This window comes from Scyliorhinus canicula, unplaced genomic scaffold, assembly GCF_902713615.1.
Source record: "Scyliorhinus canicula unplaced genomic scaffold, sScyCan1.1, whole genome shotgun sequence".
NCBI classification, from domain to species: domain Eukaryota; kingdom Metazoa; phylum Chordata; class Chondrichthyes; order Carcharhiniformes; family Scyliorhinidae; genus Scyliorhinus; species Scyliorhinus canicula.
In genome coordinates, this window is record NW_024055426.1 from 45,073 (window position 1) to 67,029 (window position 21,957).

The following is a 21,957-nucleotide window of genomic DNA, read 5'->3' on the forward strand; positions in this document are numbered from 1 at the left end:
GTCATCACCCTCTCCTACAGCTAAGCCAATTTTGAATCTACCTTATCATGTTACTCTGTATCACATGTTATTTGTCTTCTTTATAAAGTCTCCCATGTGGGATCTTGTCAAAGGCTTTGCTGAAATTTGTGTGAACTACATCACTACCATCATCAACACACCTGGTGTCAATCAATCAATCAAAATTTGTGAGGCATGACCTCCTGCTGAGCCATGCTGACTATTCCTGATCAAACCTTGCCTCTCCAAGTGGAGATAGATTCGCTCCTTCAGACTTTTCTCCGATAGTTTCCACTACCACTGACGTGAGACTCACTGGTTTGCAGTTCCCTGGCTTATCTCGACAATCTTCCTTAAATAGTGGGATCATATTAGCTGATCTACCGTCCTCTAGCACCTCCCTCATAGCCAAAGAGGAATTAAAAAATTGGCCCCTACAATCCCACAGCATCCTGGGACACAATTCATCCAGACCTAGAGATTTTTCCACTTTTAAGCCTGCCAACACTTCCAATGCCTTGTCACTCCCTCTGTCAATTCACTCAAGAACCTCTCGGTCTCTCTTCCCGAGTTCCATATCTACCTCCTCATTCTCTTGGCTGGAGACAGATGTGAAATATTTGTTCAACACCCAAACCAATGTCCTCTAAAGTTTCTCTCCATTTAGATAATAAGTTGCCTTTTTATTCCTCTGACCAAAATGGATAACCTCACACTTATGCATGTTAAATTCCATCTCATCAAATGTATTCTGGGAGTCCAAATACGTCTACAGGACCCCATTGTCCACCTGGCTTATTACTTCAAAGAATTCCAAACAATTGAGTCAAACACGATCTCCCCTTCACAAAACCACGCTGACTGATGGATTGCGGTTTGACATTCCAAATGTCCAGTTACTACTTCCTCAATAATGGATTCCAGGCTCCCAACAACAGCTTTTAAACTAAATAGTTTCCTACTTTCTGCCTTTTTGAATAAGAGGGGTTACATTAGACTTTCCCACTAATGCGGTGACATTGTCACTGGGTCAGTGTCTCCCCCCTGGTCACTATGATGTTGTTTGTGGAGAGACAGTTCCCGTACCAGCCTCCCCGAACGGGCACCAGAATGTGGCGACTAGGGGCTTTTCACAGTAACTTCATTTGCCTACTTTTTTTTTTAAAGATTTAGATTACCCAATTATTTTTTCCAATTAAGGGGCAATTTAGCGTGGCCAATCCACCTATCCTGCACATCTTTTGGGTTGTAGGGGTGAAACCCACGCAGACGCGGGGAGAATGTGCAAACTCCACACGGACAGTGACCCAGGGCCGGGATTCGAACCCGGGTCCTCAGCGCCGTAGGCAGCAATGCTAACCACTGTGCCACCGTGCTGCCCTCTCATTTGCCTACTTGTGACAATAAGCCATTTTCATTTTTTTCATTTTCAGTGATAGTGGAGAATGTTCATTGTTCGGCTCTGGGGCCCCACTCGGGATTTGTAAACCCCGCCCCCCCCCCAACACTGACCTCTCACCTAACACCTTCATCAAGCCAGTGCAATGATTGACGGCAGCTCCTGGCCAATAGGGTTCAGGGGGCGGCTTCGGAGGACCGGTCAGGAGCGGCTGGTCCTCCAGCCAATCGGAGTGAATGAGGAGGCGGGACTAGGCCGAGTGAAGCATGCGCAGTGTGATTAATGGCGGCGCAGAGAAAATTCTTTCTCGGATCCACAATCCGCAAAGATGGGAATGGCGGGACCGAGGGAGAGATGAATGAGGCGCGTCGTTGGACACACTTCGTAAATATGTTATATAAACTGAAAACCCGTAAAAATAACCTACCGGTACCGGGGGCCCTGAGCGAGGCCTGCAGTTTTCTCACCGACGGGACGATGGGTACGCCATCTCTATCGCGCGCTAGTGGGGTTGCGCATGCGCACTCGTCAACTTTAGTTGGGCACTAGCAGCAGTGGAGCGCACGCGTACCCACCATTTTTATTGGGGGCAGCAGTTTTGGGTTCAGGCTCAATCGCCATCTTTGTTGAGGGCAAAGTTTTTGAAATGTTTCATCGTGACAGACTGTTTCACTCTAAGTTACTCTTTATGAGTCAGAACAATGATACATGTCCAGAGCTGTGACAATAATTCAGATTTATTTTGACAGAATAAAGATTTTTGAGACATTTCAGAGAAATGTTACGAAATAACAATTGACACTGATCCACAAGAGGAGATATTAGATTTTAAGGATAATCTTAAGAGAGGAAAGTGAGTGAGAGTCGGGGATTTTTAAGGAGGAAATTCAAGAGCTTGTGGCCCAGTCAAATGATAAGAGGTCAGTAATGGTGGACCGAATAAAATCAGAAATGCGAAAGTGGCCGGAATGAAATGAGTGCAGAGATCTTGAAGGTGTGTGTGTGAGGAGATTACAGAGACCAGGATGATCACAACTACAGGAAAATTTGGTTCTTCTTAAAAGGAAAGTAAGCACAGGGGATGGGTAAACAAGACTTGTTTGTATTGTATTTGTTTTATTGTCACATGTACTGAGGTACAACGAAAAGTATTGTTCTGTGTACAGTCATAACTTCATAAGATACAGGAGCAGAATTAGGCCATTTGGCCCAACGTGTCTACTCCACCATTCTATCATAGCTGATATGTTCCTCATCTGCTACCCACAATGCTAAAGAACAAGAGCTGGACTGCAAAATCAGCCAGAGCATCTCCTCCCGAGAACACATGATCTAGGAGCAGGAGTAGGAAATTTAGCCTCCCTTGCCTAAACATATTCAATGTGATCATGGCTGATCCCATCCTGTGCTCAACTCCACCGTCCTCCATAAGCCTTCAACCCATTACCAATTTAAAATCTGTCTGACTCCTCTTTGAATTTACTCACTGTCCCTTTATCCACTGCACTCCGGGGTAGCAAATTCCATAGATTCATAACCCTTTGGGAGAAGTAGTTTCTCTTCAAATCGGTTTTAAATTTGCTACCTCTTATTCTAAGATCATGACCTCTCATTTAAAATGCACCACAAGAGGAAGCATCAGCTCCATGTCTACTTGATAATCTTTATTATTGTAACAAGTAAGCTTACATTAACACTGCAATGAAATTACTGTGGAAACCCCCTAGTTGCTACATTCCGGTGCCTGTTCAAGTACACAGACGGAGAATTCAGAATGTCCAATTCACCTAACAGCACGTCTTTTGGGATTTGTGGGAGGAAACCGGAGCACCCGGAGGATACCCACGCAGACACAGGGAGAATGTGCAGACTCTACACAGGCAGTGACCCAAGCCAAGAATCGAACCTGGGACCCTGGCACTGTGAAGCAACAGTGCTAACCACTGTGCTACTGTGCCACCCATTATCCATACCTTTTTTTAAATTTAGAGTACCCAATTATATTTTTCCAATTAAGGGGCAATTTAGTGTGGCCAATCCACCTACCCTGCACTTTTTTGGGTTGTGGGGGTGAAACCCACGCAGACACGGGGACAATGTGCAAACACCTCACGGACAGTGACCCAGGACGGGGATTCGAACCCGGGTCCTCAGCGCCGTAGGCAGCAATGCTAACCACTGTGCTGCCCTGTCCATACCTTTTAGCATCTTCTTTACCTCAATTAGATCTCCCTTCATTCTTCTAAGAGAGAGTATAGGCCTAAACTATTCAATCTCCCCTCATCTCTGGAATCAATCTAGTGAACCTCCTCTGAACTGCCTCCAATGCCACTACAACTTTCCTCAAATAAGGGGACAAAACTGTGCACAATAATCCAGGTGCGGTCTTGACAATGCCTTGCATAGTTGCAACAACACTTTGTTGCGCATTTCCTTTTGCTAACATTCCATTTGCTTTCCTTATTATCTGCTGCACCTTCATGCTCGTTTTCTGTGACTCATGCACAAGGACACCCAGATCTCTCTGCATAGGGCACCCTGAAGTCTCTCCCCATTTAGAGAAGCTGCCTTTCCATTTTTTTGACCAAAATGCATGACCTCACACTTATCCACAACTCCATCAGCCACATTTTGGACCACTTTCCTAACCTATCTATATCCATTTGTAAGGTTCTCATTTTCACATTGCAGTTTACTGTCCCGCCTATTTTTGTGTAATCTACAAATTTGGCTACAGAACCTTCTATCCCTGTATCCAAGTCGTTAATATAGATTGTAAATAGCTGGGGCCCAAGGACTGAACCCTGTGGCAGCCCACTAGTTACATCTTGCCATCCAGAAAAAGAAGCATTTATCCTGACTCTCTGTCTCCTGTCCATCAGCCGGTCTTCTATCTAACCTAATAAATTACCCCTAATCCCATGTGATCTCACCTTGTCAATTAACCTTCTGTGCGGCAACTTATCAAACGCCTTCCGGAAGTCCAGATATACTACATCTCCAGGATCCCCATTATCCACTTTGCTTGTTACATCTTCGAAGAACTCACAATTCTTTAGTCCAGAAATTAACTTCTTAGTTAGTATTTGGAATGGTGGAATGTGAATTCAATTTTTTTAAATCTGGAATTAAAAGTCTAATGATGACCATGAAACCATCGTTGTTTGTCATCAAATCCCATCTGGTTCCCTCATGTCCTTTAGGGAAGGAAATCTCCTGCCCTTACCTGGTGTGGCCCACATGTGACACCAGACCCACAGCAAAGTGGTCGACTCTTAAAATGCCCTCTGAAACGGCTGAGCAAACCACTCAGTTCAAGGGTAATTAATGGGCAATAAATGCCCAGCCAGCATCACCACATCCCCATGAAATTATTTTTTAAAACTTGAGGAAGGATGTGAAGGCATTGGAGTACAGAGTCCAGAGAAGCTTCACAAGAATCATTCCAGGGATAAATAACTGGAGCTATGAGGAGAGGTTGGGTCTGTTTTCCGTGGAGAAAAAGAAGGCTGTTTGGAGTCTTGTAGAGGTAATCAAAATCCTGAGGAGTTTGGACAGGGTAAATAATGAAAAGCTATTTCCCCTCAGGAGCACATCAAGAACTAGCTCACCAGGCTAAATCGCTGGCTTTTAAAGCAGGCCAGCAGCACGGTTTGTTTCCTGTACCAGCCTCCCCGGACAGGCGCCGGAATGTGGCGACTTGGGGCTTTTCACAGTAACTTCATTGAAGCCTACTCGTGACAATCAGCGATTTCATTTCATTTCAAAATAATAAGCAAATGGAGCAGAAGTGATGTGAGGAAAAAGGTTTGCATCCAGATGGTGGTTGGAGTCTGGAATGAACATATGGAGATGGAGCTTCAATCAAGGTATTTAAAAGGGAACTGGATTATTATCTGCAAAGAAAGAATGTGCAAGGTTACAGGGATAAGGCAGGGGAGTGGGATTAGATAGAATGTTCTTGCAGTGCAGGCTCGATGGGCTGAATGGCCTCCTCCTGAACTGCAATGATTCTGTGGTTCTGTCAGTACAGGCCCTCCATCGTCAGCATTGGAACTGAAACTCCGATCATTACATTAACAGAGAACCACACTGGAATTTCAGAAAACTGGGAAATCTTCCGAGGGCAACTGACACCAACTTCAGGTGAAACTCACCAACCGCCCAATGTCTCCAACAGATTGATGAAAGCTCAGTGTTTAATCTGGGATTGCAGAAATAATTCAGACTAAGAAAAATCAAAATAATGTCCAGTCAGTAACAGATCAATCAGTTTCCTCTTATCATTGAGGAAATCAAATATTCAAAACACTGTGTCTGAATGAAAGCTGATTTACTCAATATTTATACAGAACATCAATGCACACCCCAGCTTTCAGGCTTATTAATATCAGCAGCAACAAACTCCACCTGTCAGAGTGAAGATGGTTCAGTCCGGATGTGATTAACAGCAGAATCCAAATCCAATCCCTGCAGTCACTTGTGAACTCGCTGATGCCTCAGCAGTGTGGATGAACGACTGAATCTCTTTCCACACACTGAGCAGGAGAATGGCCTCTCCCCAGTGTGAACTCGCTGATGTGCCAGCAGAGTGGATGACTGAGTGAATCCCTTTCCACACACTGAGCAGATGAACAGCCTCTCCCCAGTGTGACTCCGCTGGTGATTAAATAGGTTGGACTTCCAAGTGAAACCTTTCCCACAGAAAGAGCAGATGAAAGGTCTCTCCCTGGTGTGAGTGAATTCATGTGTCAGCTGATCCTTCCGGCTTTTAAAGCTCTTCTCACAGTCAGGACATTTAAACGGCCTCTGATCAGTATGAACAAGTTGGTGTGTCAGCAGATCGAATGAACGGGCAAATCCTTTCCCACAAACAGAGCAGGTGAATGGCCTCTCCCCCGTGTGAGTGCGTTTATGGTTTAACAGATCATTTTTCCTTTTATAGTTTTTCTCACAGTCAGAACATTGAAAAGGTCTCTCTTCACTGTGAATACGGTGGTGTGACAGGAGGTGGGATGAGGTTGTGAAGCCTTTCCCACACACAGAGCAGGTGAACGGTCTCTCCCCAGTGTGAATTCGCTGGTGTCTCACAAGGTGGGATGATTTAGTAAATTCTTTCCCACACACAGAGCAGGTGAATGGCCTCTCCCCAGTGTGAGTGCGCTGATGAATATGCAGCTCAGACGGGTAATTGAATCCCTTCCCACAGTCTCCACATTGCCACGGTTTCTCTCCCATGGGACAACACTTGTGTTTTGACAAGTTTGATGATCGGCTGAAGCTTCGTCCACACACAGAACACGGAAACACTTTCTCCCCATTGTGAATGGTGCTTTTTGATTCCATGTACAGAAGCTGATGATGGTTCAGGCCATGATGATTCAAACGACTGTTCAGTCCTGATGTGATGTTTAATAATCACCCCTTCTAATACTCTGAAAAATTAATTCAAAGAGGAGGAAAAAAAAGAGTGATAAACACAAAGGCAGCTTGTGAAATGGAGTTGGATGAATCTGGTCATTTGTGGGGCCGGCACGAGGAAAAGTGACCATGAAAACTGCTGGATTGTCATAAAAACCCAACTGGTTCAGTAATGTCCTTCAAGGAAGGCAACCTGCCACCCGGTCTGGACCTGCACAACAATGGGGCTGGTTTAGCTCATAGGGGCTGGTTTAGCTCACTGAGCTAAATCGCTGGCTTTTAAAGCAGACCAAACAGGCCAGCAGCATGGTTCGATTCCCGTACCAGCCTCCCCGAACAGGCGCCGGAATGTGGCGACTAGGGGCTTTTCACAGTAACTTCATTGAAGCCTACTCGTGACAATAAGCAATTTTCATTTTTCATTTTCATGTAACCTCAATAGGAGGAAACGATATTGATGGGCTGGTTAGAGAATTTGAAAAGTCTGAGGTGATGCATTTTGGGAGGACTAACCAGGCAAGGGAATATACAATCACTGGTAGGACCCTTGGAAGTACAGACAATCAGAGGGACCTTGGTGTGCATGTCCATCAAACTCTGAAGGCAGCAGGCCAGGTAAATACGGTAGTTAGGAAGGCACATGTGATATTTGCTTTTATTAGCTGAGGTATAGAATATAAGAGCATGGTAGCTGTAATGGAGGCAGCAGGGTAGCATGGTGGTTAGCATAAATGCTTCACAGCTCCAGGGTCCCAGGTTCGATTCCCGGCTGGGTCACTGTCTGTGTGGAGTCTGCACGTCCTCCCCCTGTGTGCGTGGGTTTCCTCCGGGTGCTCCGGTTTCCTCCCACAGTCCAAAGATGTGCGGGTTAGGTGGATTGGCCATGCTAAATTGCCCGTAGTGTCCTGATAAAAGTAAGGTTAAGGCGGGGGCGGGGGCGGGGGGGGGGGTTGTTGGGTTACGGGTATAGGGTAGATACATGAGTTTGAGTAGGGTGATCATGGCTCGGCACAACATTGAGGGCCGAAGGGCCTGTTCTGTGCTGTACTGTTCTATGTTCTATGTAAACCGTTGATTAGGACACAGCTGGAGTAGTGTGTGCAGTTCTGGTCTCCAGACTATACAAAGAAAATGAGTGCATTAGAGATGGTGCAGAGGAGGTTCACCAGGATGTTGGCTGGGCTGGAACGTTCCAGCTATCAAGAGAGATGGGGTAGGCTGGGGTTGTCTTCCTTGAAGCAGGGAAGGCTGAGGGGAGACCTGATTGCGGTCTCTAAAACTATGAGAGGCACAGATAGATAGGAAAGAACCTTTCCCCTTAACGGAGGGATAAATAACCAGGGAGCATAGATTTAATGTAAGGGGCAGGAGGTTTAGAGGAGATCACAGAATGTGAGGAAAACCTTTTCACCCAGAGGGTGGTGGAATCTTGAACTCACTGCCTGAAAGGGTAATGGAGGCGGGACCCTCACAACAATTAAATATTTAGATGTGGCACAGCACACAAGTGCTGAAAAATAGGATTAGAGCCAATTGGTGCTTGATGGCCGGTGAGGACTCAATGGGCCGAAGGGCCTCTTTCTGTGTCTCTAAAGATAGAAGTTGTAGAGGGAGGGAATGAATTAGAAGGGCATTATAGAGAAACTGCCAAAGCCTCAACCTTCATCAACTCAAAGGAGACACCTTATCTTCCCCCTTTCCAATCTGAAAGCAGCCTGAGCTGGATTTACATTCCCCTTAATTCATCATTGCTCGGTGATAATCCTGTACTTCCTTACCTCACACCACTGTGACAGCACCTTCACTACACAGACTGCAGCAACTGACCAAACATCACCTTCCCAGTTATTCCTGAAGGCACCGCCTTCCCAACCTGGCCCCTTGCCTGAGGTGTAGTGATCCTCAGGTTACACCACCAGCAGTCAGCTCTGTCTCAAAAGGGGAGGGTGCCCTGTGGTCCTTGGGACTATGGTGACTTTCACTGCTTTTTCTCAAGCAGAAGCTGATGACTGTCAATATGTTGTATTAATACTTTCATGTGGTGTGAGCATTGTTGAAAAGGCCAGCTTTTTCTGTCTATCCCTAATTGTGCTTCTGAAGTTGGGGGTGAGCTGCGTCCTTGAACTACTGCAGTCCAGCTGCTGTTGGTGCAGCCGTAGTGTTGTTAGAATAGAAGTTTTAGGATATTTGCTGAGTGACAGTGAAGGCACAGCGATATACTTCCAAGTCACATTGGTGTGTGATTCTGAAGGGTAAATGCAGGTTGTGGTGTTTCCATGCACCTGCTGCCCTTATCCATGTCAGTGGTAGAGTTTGTGGGTTTGGAAGTTGCTGCTGGAGAAGGTGTGGCGAATTACTGGCAATGCTCGTGATACCCATGGTCCAGTAATTAATTTGAAAAATTTCTATATGTAAAATGAATTAAAAGCCCTGGCAGAATTATTTTTTCCTTACTTGAAACACAGCTTTTCAATGGTCCGTGTTTCTAGACTTGGTTTTGTGAGCAACGCCTGCAACAAAATAAAATGCTGGAAATCTGAAATAAAAAGAAAACAATTTGGAAATACTCATCAGGTTACACAAGATCACTGAGATTTAGAAACAGAGTTAACATTTTCAGCCACTGGCTCTCCTCTATTAAAACAGGTACCATTGGCTGGTGTTTAATGGGGGACATGGTTCCCACAATCCCCTGCACCCCAAAATACACTCTATCTAACTTGCACATTTCCTATTATGATGCTTCTGCACCAAGAGGACAAGCTGTTAAAAAGTTATTCATTTGCATATTGATGTCCATTAAATATATGGATTGACTTCCCCTCATTATGTATATATTTAATTTAATTAATAATCTTTATTGTGATAAGTAGGCTTACATTAACACTCCAATGAAGTTACTGCGAGCCGCCACCCTCCAGCGCCTGTTCAGGTACACTGAGGGAGAATTCAGAATGTCCAATTCACCAAACAGCACTTCTTTCTGGACTTGTGGAAGGAAACCGGAGCACCCGGTGGAAACCCATGCAGACACAGCACAGACAGTGACCCAAGCCAGGAATCGAACCTGGGACCCCGGCGCTGTCGTACTTAAGTGGAGAATTTCCACGTCCCTCTTTCTGGGGAATAATAGATAATTAGGTTTTGGTAAAACTTGGTTCCTAATTTTATTGACTGCCTCCTCTAGTCCTAATTTTTACATCGGAGCAAACAAAATCACTTCACTAATTAAGACTTTCAATGGCGGGGACTGTACCCACAGTTCCCCGCGGTGATGAATGTCCACTATCCACACCACAGAGAACGTTACGCATGCGTATTGAGGAACCAAGTTGCAGGTATGCGGAATGTGATCATGGCGATGAGGAGGGACGTTCCTTTGGCTCATCGTCAGCCGGTAAGGATGTGGAAAGGTGCAGGGAGCCACATAGTCGGTAGACAGACGGGTACGATTTCTAAATATCTGGTGAAGACTTCCAACATCGAATACGAACCTGCAGATCCCGTGTTTGCTGCTCCGAGTCTTTCTCCCGGGACAAGACTCTGGATTAACTGCCGCCATCTTGGTTCAGCGTAGAGCAGAGCGCATGCGTCTTAGTGACGCTACAGCGTGGGCGGAACATCAAGGTTTCTGTTCCCAGCCGGGTCCTAGTGCCAGGTGGAAAAAGACCTGGGATATCTGGTTTTTAAACCTCCCACTCCCAGGCAGCAGCTGATGTTTGCAGCCTGGAGGACTCTATGAGTCATTTATACATTCAGTGTGAGGCTGTAGCCCTGTCTCGCAACTGAACGGGTTATACAACCTTTGGTTACACTTCAGGCCCAGGCTCCTCAGGATTGGGTGCAGACGTTCAATGAGTCAGGAGATTTTTACTCATTGTTACCCACAGGATTTGTGTGGTCCTTTCCATTCCATTATCAGCATGTTTGTGGGATATTTTCTTACCGTCAGGGTGATTTGTCTTAATTTAAGAAACATTTCAGCAGCAGGCTTTCTGGTAATTTTTAAATGGAAAGAAGGTTATTTACTATCACACTGTTTCCCCGAATGTTTGAACTTCTAGGGTAGGACAAGGGTGGGCCGGTAGCATACGTGACACTGTGGCTTCACAGCACCAGGGTCCCTGGTTCAATTCCCCGCTGGGTGACTGTGTGGAGTTTGCACATTCTCCCCATTTCAGTGTGGGTTTCGTCCAGGTGCTCCAGTTTCCTCCCACAGTCCAAAGATGTGCAGGTTAGGTGGCTTGGCCATGATAAATTGCCTCTAAGTGACAAACGGTTAGGAGGAGTTATTGGGTTACGGGGATAGAGTGGAAGTGGGGGCTGAAGTGGGTCAGTGCAGACTTGATTGGCCGAATGGCCTCCTTCTGCACTGCATGTTCTATGTTTATCTCAGTCTCTCGTCTCTTTCACACGCTGACTCATACACAGAAATTAGATACAAATCAAGTTGAAGCTTTAATTATGAAAATGAAATGAAAATTGCTTATTGTCACAAGTAGGCTTCAAATGAAGTTACTGTGAAAAGCCCCTAATCGCCACATTCCAGCAGAAGCTGATACAGGAATTGAACTCGCGCTGCTGGCCTGCCTTGGTCTGCTTTAAAAGCCAGCTAATTAACCCTGTGTACTGCAGACTGGATATCGCTGCAGGCCTGTTGTGTTGTTGAGCTGTTCCTTTAGTTGAAGTGACGCATTTTTAGAGACAGAATTTCTGGGTTGGACAGTAGCACAGTGGTTAGCACTGTTGTGTCACAGCACCAGGGTCAAAGATTTGATTCCCGCTTGGGTGACTGTATATACGGAGTCCTCCTGTGTCCTCTGCACGTCCTCGCTGTGTCTGCATGGGTTTCCTCCGGGTGCTTTGGTTTCCTCCCATGTCCAAAGATGTGCAGGTTAGGTGGATTGGTAAATGGGCTGGAGTTGATCAACAGAAAGAGACCCCGAATGAATATGTTTCAGTCCTGAATGTGAGTTAACAGCAAAATCCAACCACTGTGGTTACTTGTGGCCTCGTTGGTGTCTCAACAGGAGGGATGAAGTGGTGAATCCCTTCCCACACTGGGAGCAGGTGAATGGTCTCTCTCCCGTGTGAACTCGCTGGTGTGTCTGCAGGTGGGATGAAGTGATGAATCTCTTCCCACACTTGGAGCAGGAGAATGGCCTCTCCCCAGTGTGACTTCGCTGATGTACAGTGAGGTTAGATGATTGTCTGAAGCCAGTCCCACAGTAAGCGCACCTAAATGGTCTCTCATCAGTGTGGACACGTTGATGATGTATCAGTTCCCCAGAACTTTTATAGCACTTCCTGCAGTCTGGACATTGAAACGGTCTCTCCCCAGTGTGAACCCGCCGGTGACTCAGCAGGTGGGATGACTGAGTGAATCCCTTCCCACACTTGGAGCAGGTGAATGGTCTCTCCCCAGTGTGAATGCGTCGATGAGTTTCCAGATGGGATGGGGAAGTGAATCCTTTCCCACAGTCCGCACATTTCCACGGTTTCTCCTCAGTGTGACTGCATTTGTGGCTTGTGAGGCCTGATGATTGACTGAATCCTTGTCCACACACACAACATGTGTACGGTTTCTCCCCACTGTGAACAATGCTTTTTCCTTCCATGTTTAAAGTACGATAATATTCAGGATATGATAAATTGAAGTCTCTGTCAGATCCTGATGTGATGCTTGGTTTGAGTTTCCTGACTTTGAATCCTCCCCTTCGAACACCCTGTGAAACTGGTGTAAAAACAGAAAATAGGGAGTGAGAGAGAACCCACAAAACACAAAGGCAGGTTGTGAAATTGAGCTGAATGAATCTGGTCACTTGTAGGGCCGGCTCTCGGACAAAGTGACCATGAAAACTGCTGGATTGTCATAAAAACCCAACTGGCCTCTTTGGGAGGAGAGAGAAAGAGGTGAAGCCATATTAAGAGAGTAGTTGGCAAAGCAACCACGATCTTGAGCTTCATAAAGAGTAATATTGATACTGAAACTATGCTTCTGATGGCACAGTGATTAGCACTGCTGCCTCACAACGCCAGGGACCCGGGTTCAATTCCGGCCTTGGTGACTGTGTGGAGTTTGCACTTTCTCCCCGTGTGTGCGTGGGTTTCCACCCGGTGCTCAGGTTTCCTCCCACAGTCTAAAGAAGGCCAAGTTAGGTGGATTGACCTTGATAAATTGTCCCTTAGTGTGCAGGGATGTGCAGGTTAGGTGGGGCTGTGGGGTTACAGGGACAGGGTAGTGGTGTGGGTCTAGACAGGCTGCCCGTCCAGAGAGTCGATGTAGACTCGATGGGCTGAATGGCCTCCTTCTGCACTGTAGGAATTCTATGGTTCTAATTCTATTCAATGAATCTTTATAAAGCTCTGGTCACCACTCTTCAGGAAGGATGTGAAGGTTCTTGGAGAAGGTGCAGAGCAGATTTACCAGAATGGATCCAGCAAAGGAGGTTCAGGGGAGATTTGATTCAGGTCTACAAGATTATGCCAGATTTCCATCGGGTGGACAAAGAAACTCTGTTTCCATTCATTGATCGTGCAAGCACTAGGTAGACAGATGTAAAGTTTTGGGTAAAACCTGGATTGATCTATACAAGATTCAAGAACGAGGGTATCACTGTTGCAAAATATGGAGTCACCCATTTCAGGTGGAGATGAGGATTTTTTATTCTAGAGGGTTGTAAAACTTTGGAAATCACGTCCTCAAAAGGCAGTGGAAGCAGAGTCCTTGAATATTTTTAAAGCAGAGCTGGATAGATTCTTGATGGGCAAGGGGGGTGAAAGGTCATCAGGGGTAGGCAGGAATGTGGAGTTGAGGTGAGAATGAGATCAGCCGCAATCTTATTGAATGCTGAGCAGGCTCGAGGGGCCGAGTGGCCTGTTCCTAGTTGTATGTAAAAGGTACAGGAGATATGAGGTGATATGAGATATGTTTTTACACAGCGAGCGGCAATGACCTGAAACTTGCTGCCTATGAGGGAGTTTGAAAATAGACACAATGAATCATTTGATTTCAAAAGGAAATTGGATTTGAGGGAAATAAACCTGCGAGGATACAGGGAGAGAGCAGGAGAATGGCACTGACTGGATTGCTCCAGAGAGCTAGCATGGATTCAATGGGCCGAATGCCATTCTCTGTGCCATCATGTCTCTGACTGTTTTGTGTAATCTAGTTTTGTAATTTAACCCCGGAGGGTTCAGATATCACTCAGGTAAATCTGTGCTACACTCCCTCCGAGGCCATTCTATCCTTCCTCAGGTTTGTTGCCCAGAACTGAACACAGTTCTCCAGGTTTGGCCTAACCAGGGTTTGTGAATCTCGGGGCTTTTCCAGTCACACCGAGACCTGAAATCTTCCCTCACAGACAGAACAGACAAACCTTTTACCTTCCACACCCAGATGCTGCTGAAATTCAGTTTCTAATGAATCGAGTGACTCTGTCAGATCGCGATGTGAAGTTTGGTTTGCATTTCCCGCCTGTTAAACCTCCACTTCCAGTATCCTGTAAATTTACAGAAACCTCACTGTCAGTTTAGGATAGAAATTCACAACATTCTCTCCTCGCCAACTTTGATTAAATGTATTCCTGGAGGTTTGATCACATGACCTGCCCCCATCCTCCAGCCATTAATTGGTCAACACATCCATCCTTGTGACACACTGCCTTCCTCGGCCAATTGGGAAGCAAAAGGACTCATTACCTCACAGGACAGTGTTTGACGAGGGCAGCATGGTGGCACAGTGAGTAGCACTGCTGTCTCACGGTTCGATCCCGATCCCGGGTCACTGTTCGTGTGGAGTTTGCACATTCTCCCCATGTTTGTGTGGGTTTCACCCCAACAACCCAAAGATGTGCTGGTTAGGTGGATTGGCCACGCTAAATTGTCCCTGAATTGGAAAAGATGAATTGGGCACTCTAAATTTATTTTTAAAAAGTATAGTGATTGACTGTCAGCCAAACAACCTTCATCCCATTTTCAATATTTTTATATCCGCTGAAGAGAAATGTTCAAAAATCTTTTTTACTGTCCTAATGATTTTCCACAGTCACAAAAATATTTTTGACTGTCCCAATGATTTTCCAGACACCCAAGTATCAATCTCATCAAGGCAGAAGGTAAAATTTGAATTCATTAAAAGTTTACTGAAGACCCTGAAACCATTGTCGATTGTTGCAAAGCCCCATCTGGTTCACTCCTGTCCTTCAGTGAAGGAAATCTTCTACCCTTACCTGGTCTGGCCTACATGTGACTCCAGATCTACAGTTAGCTGGTTGGCTCTTAAAATGCTCTCTGAGATGCACTCAGTTCAAGGGCAATTAGGGCTGGGCAGTGAATGCTGGCCCAGCCAGCGACACCCACATCCCGTGAATGAATAGAAAAGAAAATCTGCCATCCTTACCTGGTCTGGCCGACACGGTTCCAAACCACAGCAATGTGGTTGACTCTTTAAATGCCCTCTGAGATGGCCGAGCAAGCAGCTCGGTTTAAGGGAAATTAGGGATGGACAATAAATGTTGGCCCAGCCAGTGACTCCCACAAATGATTAAAATAAAATCCTGGAGACTCCAGTCAGTCAATCCGGGAGAGTTGGCATCCGGGCCAGACTCGCAGCGCATAATAATAATCACGTATTGTCACAAGTAGGCTTCAATGAAGTTACTGTGAATAGCCCCTAGTCCCCACATTCCGGTGCCTGTTCGGGGAGGCTGGAACGGGAATTGAACCCGCACTGCTGGTCTTGTTCTGCATTACAAGCCAGCTGTCTTAGCCCACTGTGCTAAACCAGCCCCTTTCCTGCGGTGCATTGTCCTCTGTAAAGATGGCAGCCGGTAACCCGGGCCTGTCACCGCTCAGCTCTCACTCTGTTCGGTGCTGTTTAAGATGGGACTGTTAACATTTTCCTCGGGAGTTGAAGCCTCCACTGGGTATTTATTAAGCCTCCCAGCTCACTCCGTTGCTTCATATTGCTCCCCGGCCACCCACCGGCTCCAATCCTGAAAGTCGCTTGATTGTTTCTTTCCCGCTCCTCGCACCGTCATCAATAATCTGAACCGCGCATGCGCTGGTCACAGCCCGAACGGCGCATGCTCCAGTCACAGCCGGACTCTGCGCATCTGCGAGGAGCTCCTGTCATGTGGATAGAGCACATTCTCTACACATGTTGGGTAATAAACCCGCCATTGAAATGGATATTTTTGATATAAATTTTGCTTTGCGAACTGATTACGATTAGTAACATTGGGCCAAGGTAACACCCACATCCCAAGAACAAATAAAGGAAAGTTGGCAGTTCGAAAGGCAAATGCAATGTTCGCATTCATTTCAAGAGAGCTACAATACAAGGTGAATGGGGATGATAAACATATCAGCCATGATCGAATGGCAGAGCAAACTCAAACACTCAATGGGCTGAATGGCCTAATTCTGCTTCTCTATCTTTTCTTTTAATGAGGGGATCTCACAGAAACATTTGTAAAACAATTGTTGGAATCCATCCCAGACCTGGATCCAGATCAATTGATTCTTGGAGGTGACTTCAATTGTGTTCTGGATCCTAAATGGACTGGTCCAAGCTGATTCAACCACAACAAAAACATGAAAAAGGAATGAAACCAGACGGACCACCCAGCATCGATCCAGGCACCAGAAACAACAACGGCAAACCCAGCAAAAGATTTTTATAAACTGTTCCCATCAGTAGATTGTAAAAGGATTACGGGACACAGATTTAAGATTGTGAACAAGATCTACAGGGGAGATAGGAGGTTGACATTTTATACAGTGAGTGATAATGATATGGAACTCAATGCTTACACACAAAGGTCAATAATCTCCAGGTCCTGGTAACTCGTGCTGTCAGAATTTGATGTGAGGATTGGTTGTGAGTTTCCTGTCTGCGAATCTCTTTCTAAGCCCCTGTGAAAGAACAGCAAGAAGTCTTACAACACCAGGTTGAAGTCCAACAGGTTTGTTTCAAGCACTAGCTTTCAGAGCACTGCTCCTTCCTCAGGTGAATGACGAGGTATGTTGCAGAAAACTATATATCGACACATTCAAAGATGCAAGACAATGCTTAGAATGCGAGCATTTGCAGGTAATCAAGTCTTTACAGATCCAGAGATAGGTGAAAGAAGTTTACAAAGGCGTCAATGTCAGTCCAGAAATAAAATTCAGGAAAGATAAACATTTCTTTTGGTTTGAGTTTGCTGTGTGTAAATCCTCCCCTACTTATCCCCTGTAAAAGGAGTTTCCAAAATTAATCACTGTCTGTCCAGGATAGAAATTCACAACATTCTCTCCTCCTCCCTGGTCCAGGATGGCCGCTCATGCCCCCCCGCTGCGCACTGACCCTCTTGTCATCAGCAGTCCCCTGATTTGAAGGCGACGTTAACTCAGGGTGTGAGTTTCTACCCTGGGTCTTCATGTGACTGAACAGAGCCGCAGAGCTTTGGACACATGGGGCAGGATGTCCAATGAGACAGTGAAATCCGGAGAGCAGGATTGGCTTCCTGTTCTTTCCATCTCTGCCACCGCTTTGCATCATCAATAAGACATTGGGACTGAAAGACTAATCCAGTTTGATGGACAAGTTGTCTCCATTCTGAACAATGGGGAACAAGCTCCTCCCACTCATTGAAACATCACCCCGACAAAAATGACAAACGCGCATGCGCCCTGATGCACATCCTATAAAGATGGCGGCCGTTAACCCGAGCCGAACTTGAGGATCTGCAGCTCCGCTCGGTACAAATGGGATGCCGGAAACTCTTTTCCGAGGATTGTAGCTGACAACAGCTTTTCACAACGTTTCCGCCCACCCCCACAATCTCTCGCTCCCTCCATAAGTGTTAAACGCCCCTTCCCAATTCCCGATCTGAAGACACAGCCCTTCTCCTTCACCATTACCCACACTGCGCATGCTTCAATCACAACGGGCCCCACCGCTCATTCACTCCAATTGGTTGGAGGACTAGCCCCCCCCGTCAGTTCTCCAGTCCCACCCCTCCTCCTATTGGTCCGGAGCTGCCTTCAATCATCCGGGCATTAGAACATAGAACAGTGCAGCACAGAACAGGCCCTTCGGCCCTCGATGTTGTGCCGAGCCATGATCACCCTACTCAAACCCACGTATCCACCCTATACCCGTAACCCAACAACCCTCCCCTTAATCTTACTTTTTAGGACACTACGGGCAATTTAGCATGGCCAATCCACCTAACCCGCACATCTTTGGACTGTGGGAGGAAACCGGACGTTTCATTGTGACGGTTCCAGATGGTGAGAGCGGCCACAGGCTCAGGCTGACTGGCTGATTGTCCAATAATAACCGTGAGAGTCTCAGTGGGACAATCAGACAATAATAGTGGAGATGGGGCCCAGAGGAGAAACAACAAAGCATTCACTCACTTTGAGAGTGACAAACACAGTGTCTGTTCCAATAAGAGTCGGGCTGCAGTGTGTGTGAGTGAACACATCATTCGATCCAGTGTAGAATCATAGAATCCCTACAGTGCTGAAGGAGGCCTTTCGGCCCATCGAGTCAGCACCGACCCTCTGAAGGATCACCAATCCCCAGTGTGTTACTCTGTTAAAGGGGCTGGTTTAGCTCACTCAGCTAAATTGCTGGCTTTTAAAGCAGACCAAGCAGGCCAGCAGCAGGTTCGATTCCTGTACCAGCCTCCCCGGACAGGCGCCGGAATGTGGCGACTAGGGGCTTTTCACAGTAACTTCATTGAAGCCTACTCGTGACAATAAGCGATTTTCATTTCATTTCATTATTATTATTAGACAACATCCTATCTGATATTCCAATTCTGGTCTGTTACTGTTATCATTAGACAATAAAAGGAGGGCAAAATAAATGCAAGGTAGCAATGATATTTTGAAGTTTCTGTGTTACAATGAGTGTGACTGGGAGGTGTGTGATAAAATAGGAATGGAAACATCTTGACGAAGGGCGCCACGGTGGCAGTGGTTAGCACTGCTGCCTCACGGTGCTGAGGACCCAGGTTCGATCCCAGCCCAGGGTCACTGCCGTGTGGAGTTTGCACATTCTCCGGTGTCTCCGTGGGTCTCACCCCCACAACCCAAAGATGTGCAGGCCAGGTGGATTGGCCACTTTTGAGGTCCACCAACAAAATAGAACAAAGGAAACAAACTTAGGGACAAAGCAAAAAGGGCCGCTCCAGTTAGGAGCACTGCCCAAACGTAACAAAGATCAGCAGAAACTTAAAAACATCTAATGAGAGTGCATTTATAGGGGTCAATAAAGCACCCCAGCACCTGCAGTGATCACCGGGCATGGAAGGCTTTGATGGTGCCCATGGACACTGCATGCTCCCTTTCTAGGGACACCCAGCTGTGAGTGTAGCCGCGGAAAATGGGCAAACAGTCTGGTCGGATGACTCCCTCGGTCACCCACTGGAACTATAAATGACCCGCTTCACCAGGCCCGGAAGGAGGTAAGTGGCGTTGGTTCGCGAGGTCGTCGGCCCAAGTAGGACTCAGCAAAAACACAGTCCGTGCTCCCACCCTGGAACAACCACCTAATGGAATCCACCTCCTCCCTGCTGGTGTGTGGAGTCTTCAGTCCGGGAGGGGGCTCAGCAAACACCCTGCCCACTCGATCCCTCTGCTCCGGAACAAGCACACTGGGTCGAATAAGGAAGGTTTTGTCCTTGCTGAAGGCAGATGTTATCAGCTGGGAAGACTGGGCCGGGCCCTCGGCCCAGCAAACAAGCAGTCCAAAGGGCTTGCTCCCACCTTCTTTCTGAAGTTGCCTCCTTATTGTTGTCCTCCTCTCCTCTCTCCGTCCCTCTCTCCCCTCTCCTTCCTCCAGGCAGCTCAGCAGCAACCAGCACTGGAAACAGACAGCAAACTGAGCAACAGCAGCAGAGCGAGAGCGAGAAAGAGAGCAGCAGCAACACCAGCAGCCACTCTTCACCACAGCAACATCCTCACAACACCAAAGTCTGCACTGGGAGTGCCAGCTTCGGACTGGCCATGCTAAATTGCCCCTTAATTGGAAACAAATAATTGGGGACTTGAAATTTATAATTAATAATAATAATACTCACCTGTGTCACAATTTTGGTGTTTTCAAGTTTACAATCTCCTCATGCAACCTTTGGCTGGAAAGATATCAGAAGCCTTGGAAGCAGCTGTAAAAGGAAATTACAATGGTCAGAAATGTTAGTCGAGGTTAGAAATTAAGATCAGACAAACATTGATCTTGAGTTGAGTTTGCTGGGTGTTAATCCTCCCCTTCTAACCCTCGGTAAAAGGAGTTTCCAAAATCCATCATTCTTCAAGTCCAGGATAGAAGTTCCAAACATTCTCTTCCCTTGTTGTCAGTCCCAGGATTATTTAATGCGGGTTATTCTTGCTTTGGAAGCAGTTCAGTGAAGTTTCACTGGTCTGATTCCTGGGATATGAGAGTTTGTTTTATGGAGGAAGATATTGAGACTCTTTAGTCTGTACCCGCTGGAGTTTTAAAAAAATGAGAGTTGATCTTATTGAAACATCTAAGATCCTGAGGGGTTTTGGTGAAAGAATATTTTTCCACAAGGGGATTCCAGAACTAAGGGGGACAATTTAAAGATAAGAGTTCTCCAATTTGACACTGAGATAAGGAGAAATGTCTTCTTTCAGAGGGTCATCAGTCTGTGGATAAAAGCAAATTACTGTGGATGCTGGAATCTGGATCAAAAACAGAAAATACTGGACAATCTCAGCAGGTCTGACAGTATCTGTGGGGAGAAAAGGGAGCTAATGTTTTGAGTCTGGATGACTCTTTCAAAGCTGAGTTTGTTGAATTCCCTTTCCCTGAGAGTAATGGCTTGGGTCACTGAATATACGCAAAGCTGAGTTAGTCTTTTTTTATCGACTGGGGAGTCAAAAAAGGTTTCTGGGGGAAGGCAGGAAAATGTAATTAAGGGCACATTTGGATCAGCCATGCCTTTATTGAATGGCAGAGTAGGGTCAATAGGCCGCATGGCCAGTCCCTGCTCCTACTAATTCTGATGTTATTATTCTTCTGTTCTCCGGATTGCCACACACACATGGCAGCAGCACCGTTCCCCTCTGGAGGGGTCTGTCAATCATCCAGACAATGATTTTCTCTCCTGGTCACCAGGATGCTGAAGCATCGCCTCTGTTACGTCATCAAGATGGCTCCTCAGCCGCGCCGCTAAACAAAGATGGCGGCCGTGGATCTGGGCCTGATACCGGATAAAAGCTCCGCAGCTGCAAACGCGGGATTTGTAGGGTCTTATTCCGGCCTTGTGACCAGCAGGGGGTGTTTATGAAGCCTTCACTCCCTCCCCACCCCGGCTCCCGGCTTCATTCCTCCCTCCGTCTCACCGCCCCAAACAGCCGCTCCCGCACTCGCAGACCTCCGACAAAGTGACACTGCGCATGCTCCAGACACAGCCCAGCATTGCGTCTGCGCACTGGGCTCCTGTGGAATGAATAGGGCACATTCACAGCCGCATGGAATGGTGGGTAGTAGCCGCACCATTGAAACTGCAAACAGTAAATACAAAATAACTTGGTTACCAATTCATAAAAATAATCAAGCAAATTATTTTCAATGGGTATTCTGCTATTCTCTATTTCTCAAAATGATTTAATGCTGCTCTCCCGTGGAACAGTGCAGAACTTAAGGTGTTTTTTTCAGTGTTTTTCTCCAGTGTTTTTTCCCCAATGGGTCCTTCCTCTCTCCTCCCGAGAAGATGCAAACTCATGCTGGGTTCAATCCCATAATCAGTCATTCCTCCACCTTCTTCCCTCTTGCTCGTGATACTGAATGTTCAGTGTTTTCTAGAATGATCCAGCACAGATGGAATTCACTCTGCACATCATATCTGCACTAACTCAGAACAGGAGTTACCACTTTTCCTGGTTAAATTCCATATGCCACTGTTCTTCCCACATGACCAGCCCATCTGTATCAATCCGTAATTTAAGGCTTTTGTCCTCGCTAGTTACCACACCAACAATTTTCCATTTGCAAACTTATCTGCAAACTTATCGATCATATCTTCACATAGTTCAAGTCCTCGATTTTATATGTAATTACGATTGATGGCTGAGGATGCACCAGGATCTCCATCAGCACCTGAACCTGTGTTTCT

At 46.3% G+C, this 21,957-nt stretch overlaps 2 protein-coding genes across 14 annotated transcripts in view; both read right to left on the reverse strand.

Moving 5' to 3' along the window:
• LOC119959310 (zinc finger protein 229-like) overlaps window positions 1–1,890 on the reverse strand; it is a 34,368-nt gene extending 32,478 nt beyond the window's left edge. The window contains exon 1 of one of the 2 annotated variants that reach the window (XM_038787616.1): window positions 1,827–1,890. The gene's annotated coding sequence lies outside the window, so the exon portion shown is untranslated. The remainder of the gene's footprint in view (window positions 1–1,826) is intronic. The other variant, XM_038787617.1, reaches the window with a different exon arrangement.
• Window positions 1,891–5,715: 3,825 nt separating this feature from the next.
• On the reverse strand, window positions 5,716–21,347 carry LOC119959311 (zinc finger protein 436-like). Of its 12 annotated transcripts, none has more exons than XR_005459157.1 (5): window positions 19,900–21,172; window positions 16,637–16,738; window positions 14,207–14,322; window positions 9,275–9,356; window positions 5,716–6,834 (listed from the first exon to the last, which is right to left on the reverse strand). XR_005459157.1 is itself a non-coding variant. In XM_038787621.1 (2 exons), exon 2 carries the CDS (start codon window positions 6,743–6,745, stop codon window positions 5,876–5,878), a length of 870 nt encoding a protein of 289 aa, XP_038643549.1. In that variant the 5' UTR covers window positions 6,746–6,834; window positions 10,315–10,989; the 3' UTR covers window positions 5,716–5,875. The 12 variants fall into 12 exon arrangements, 2 of the variants coding, with proteins under 2 accessions (XP_038643549.1, XP_038643550.1); XR_005459164.1 differs by lacking the exons at window positions 5,716–6,834; window positions 9,275–9,356 and adding exons at window positions 12,498–12,554; window positions 21,185–21,347 and having other exon boundaries at window positions 19,900–19,983; XR_005459162.1 differs by lacking the exons at window positions 5,716–6,834; window positions 9,275–9,356 and adding an exon at window positions 12,498–12,554 and having other exon boundaries at window positions 19,900–19,983; window positions 20,095–21,173.
• Window positions 21,348–21,957: the final 610 nt, after the last annotated feature.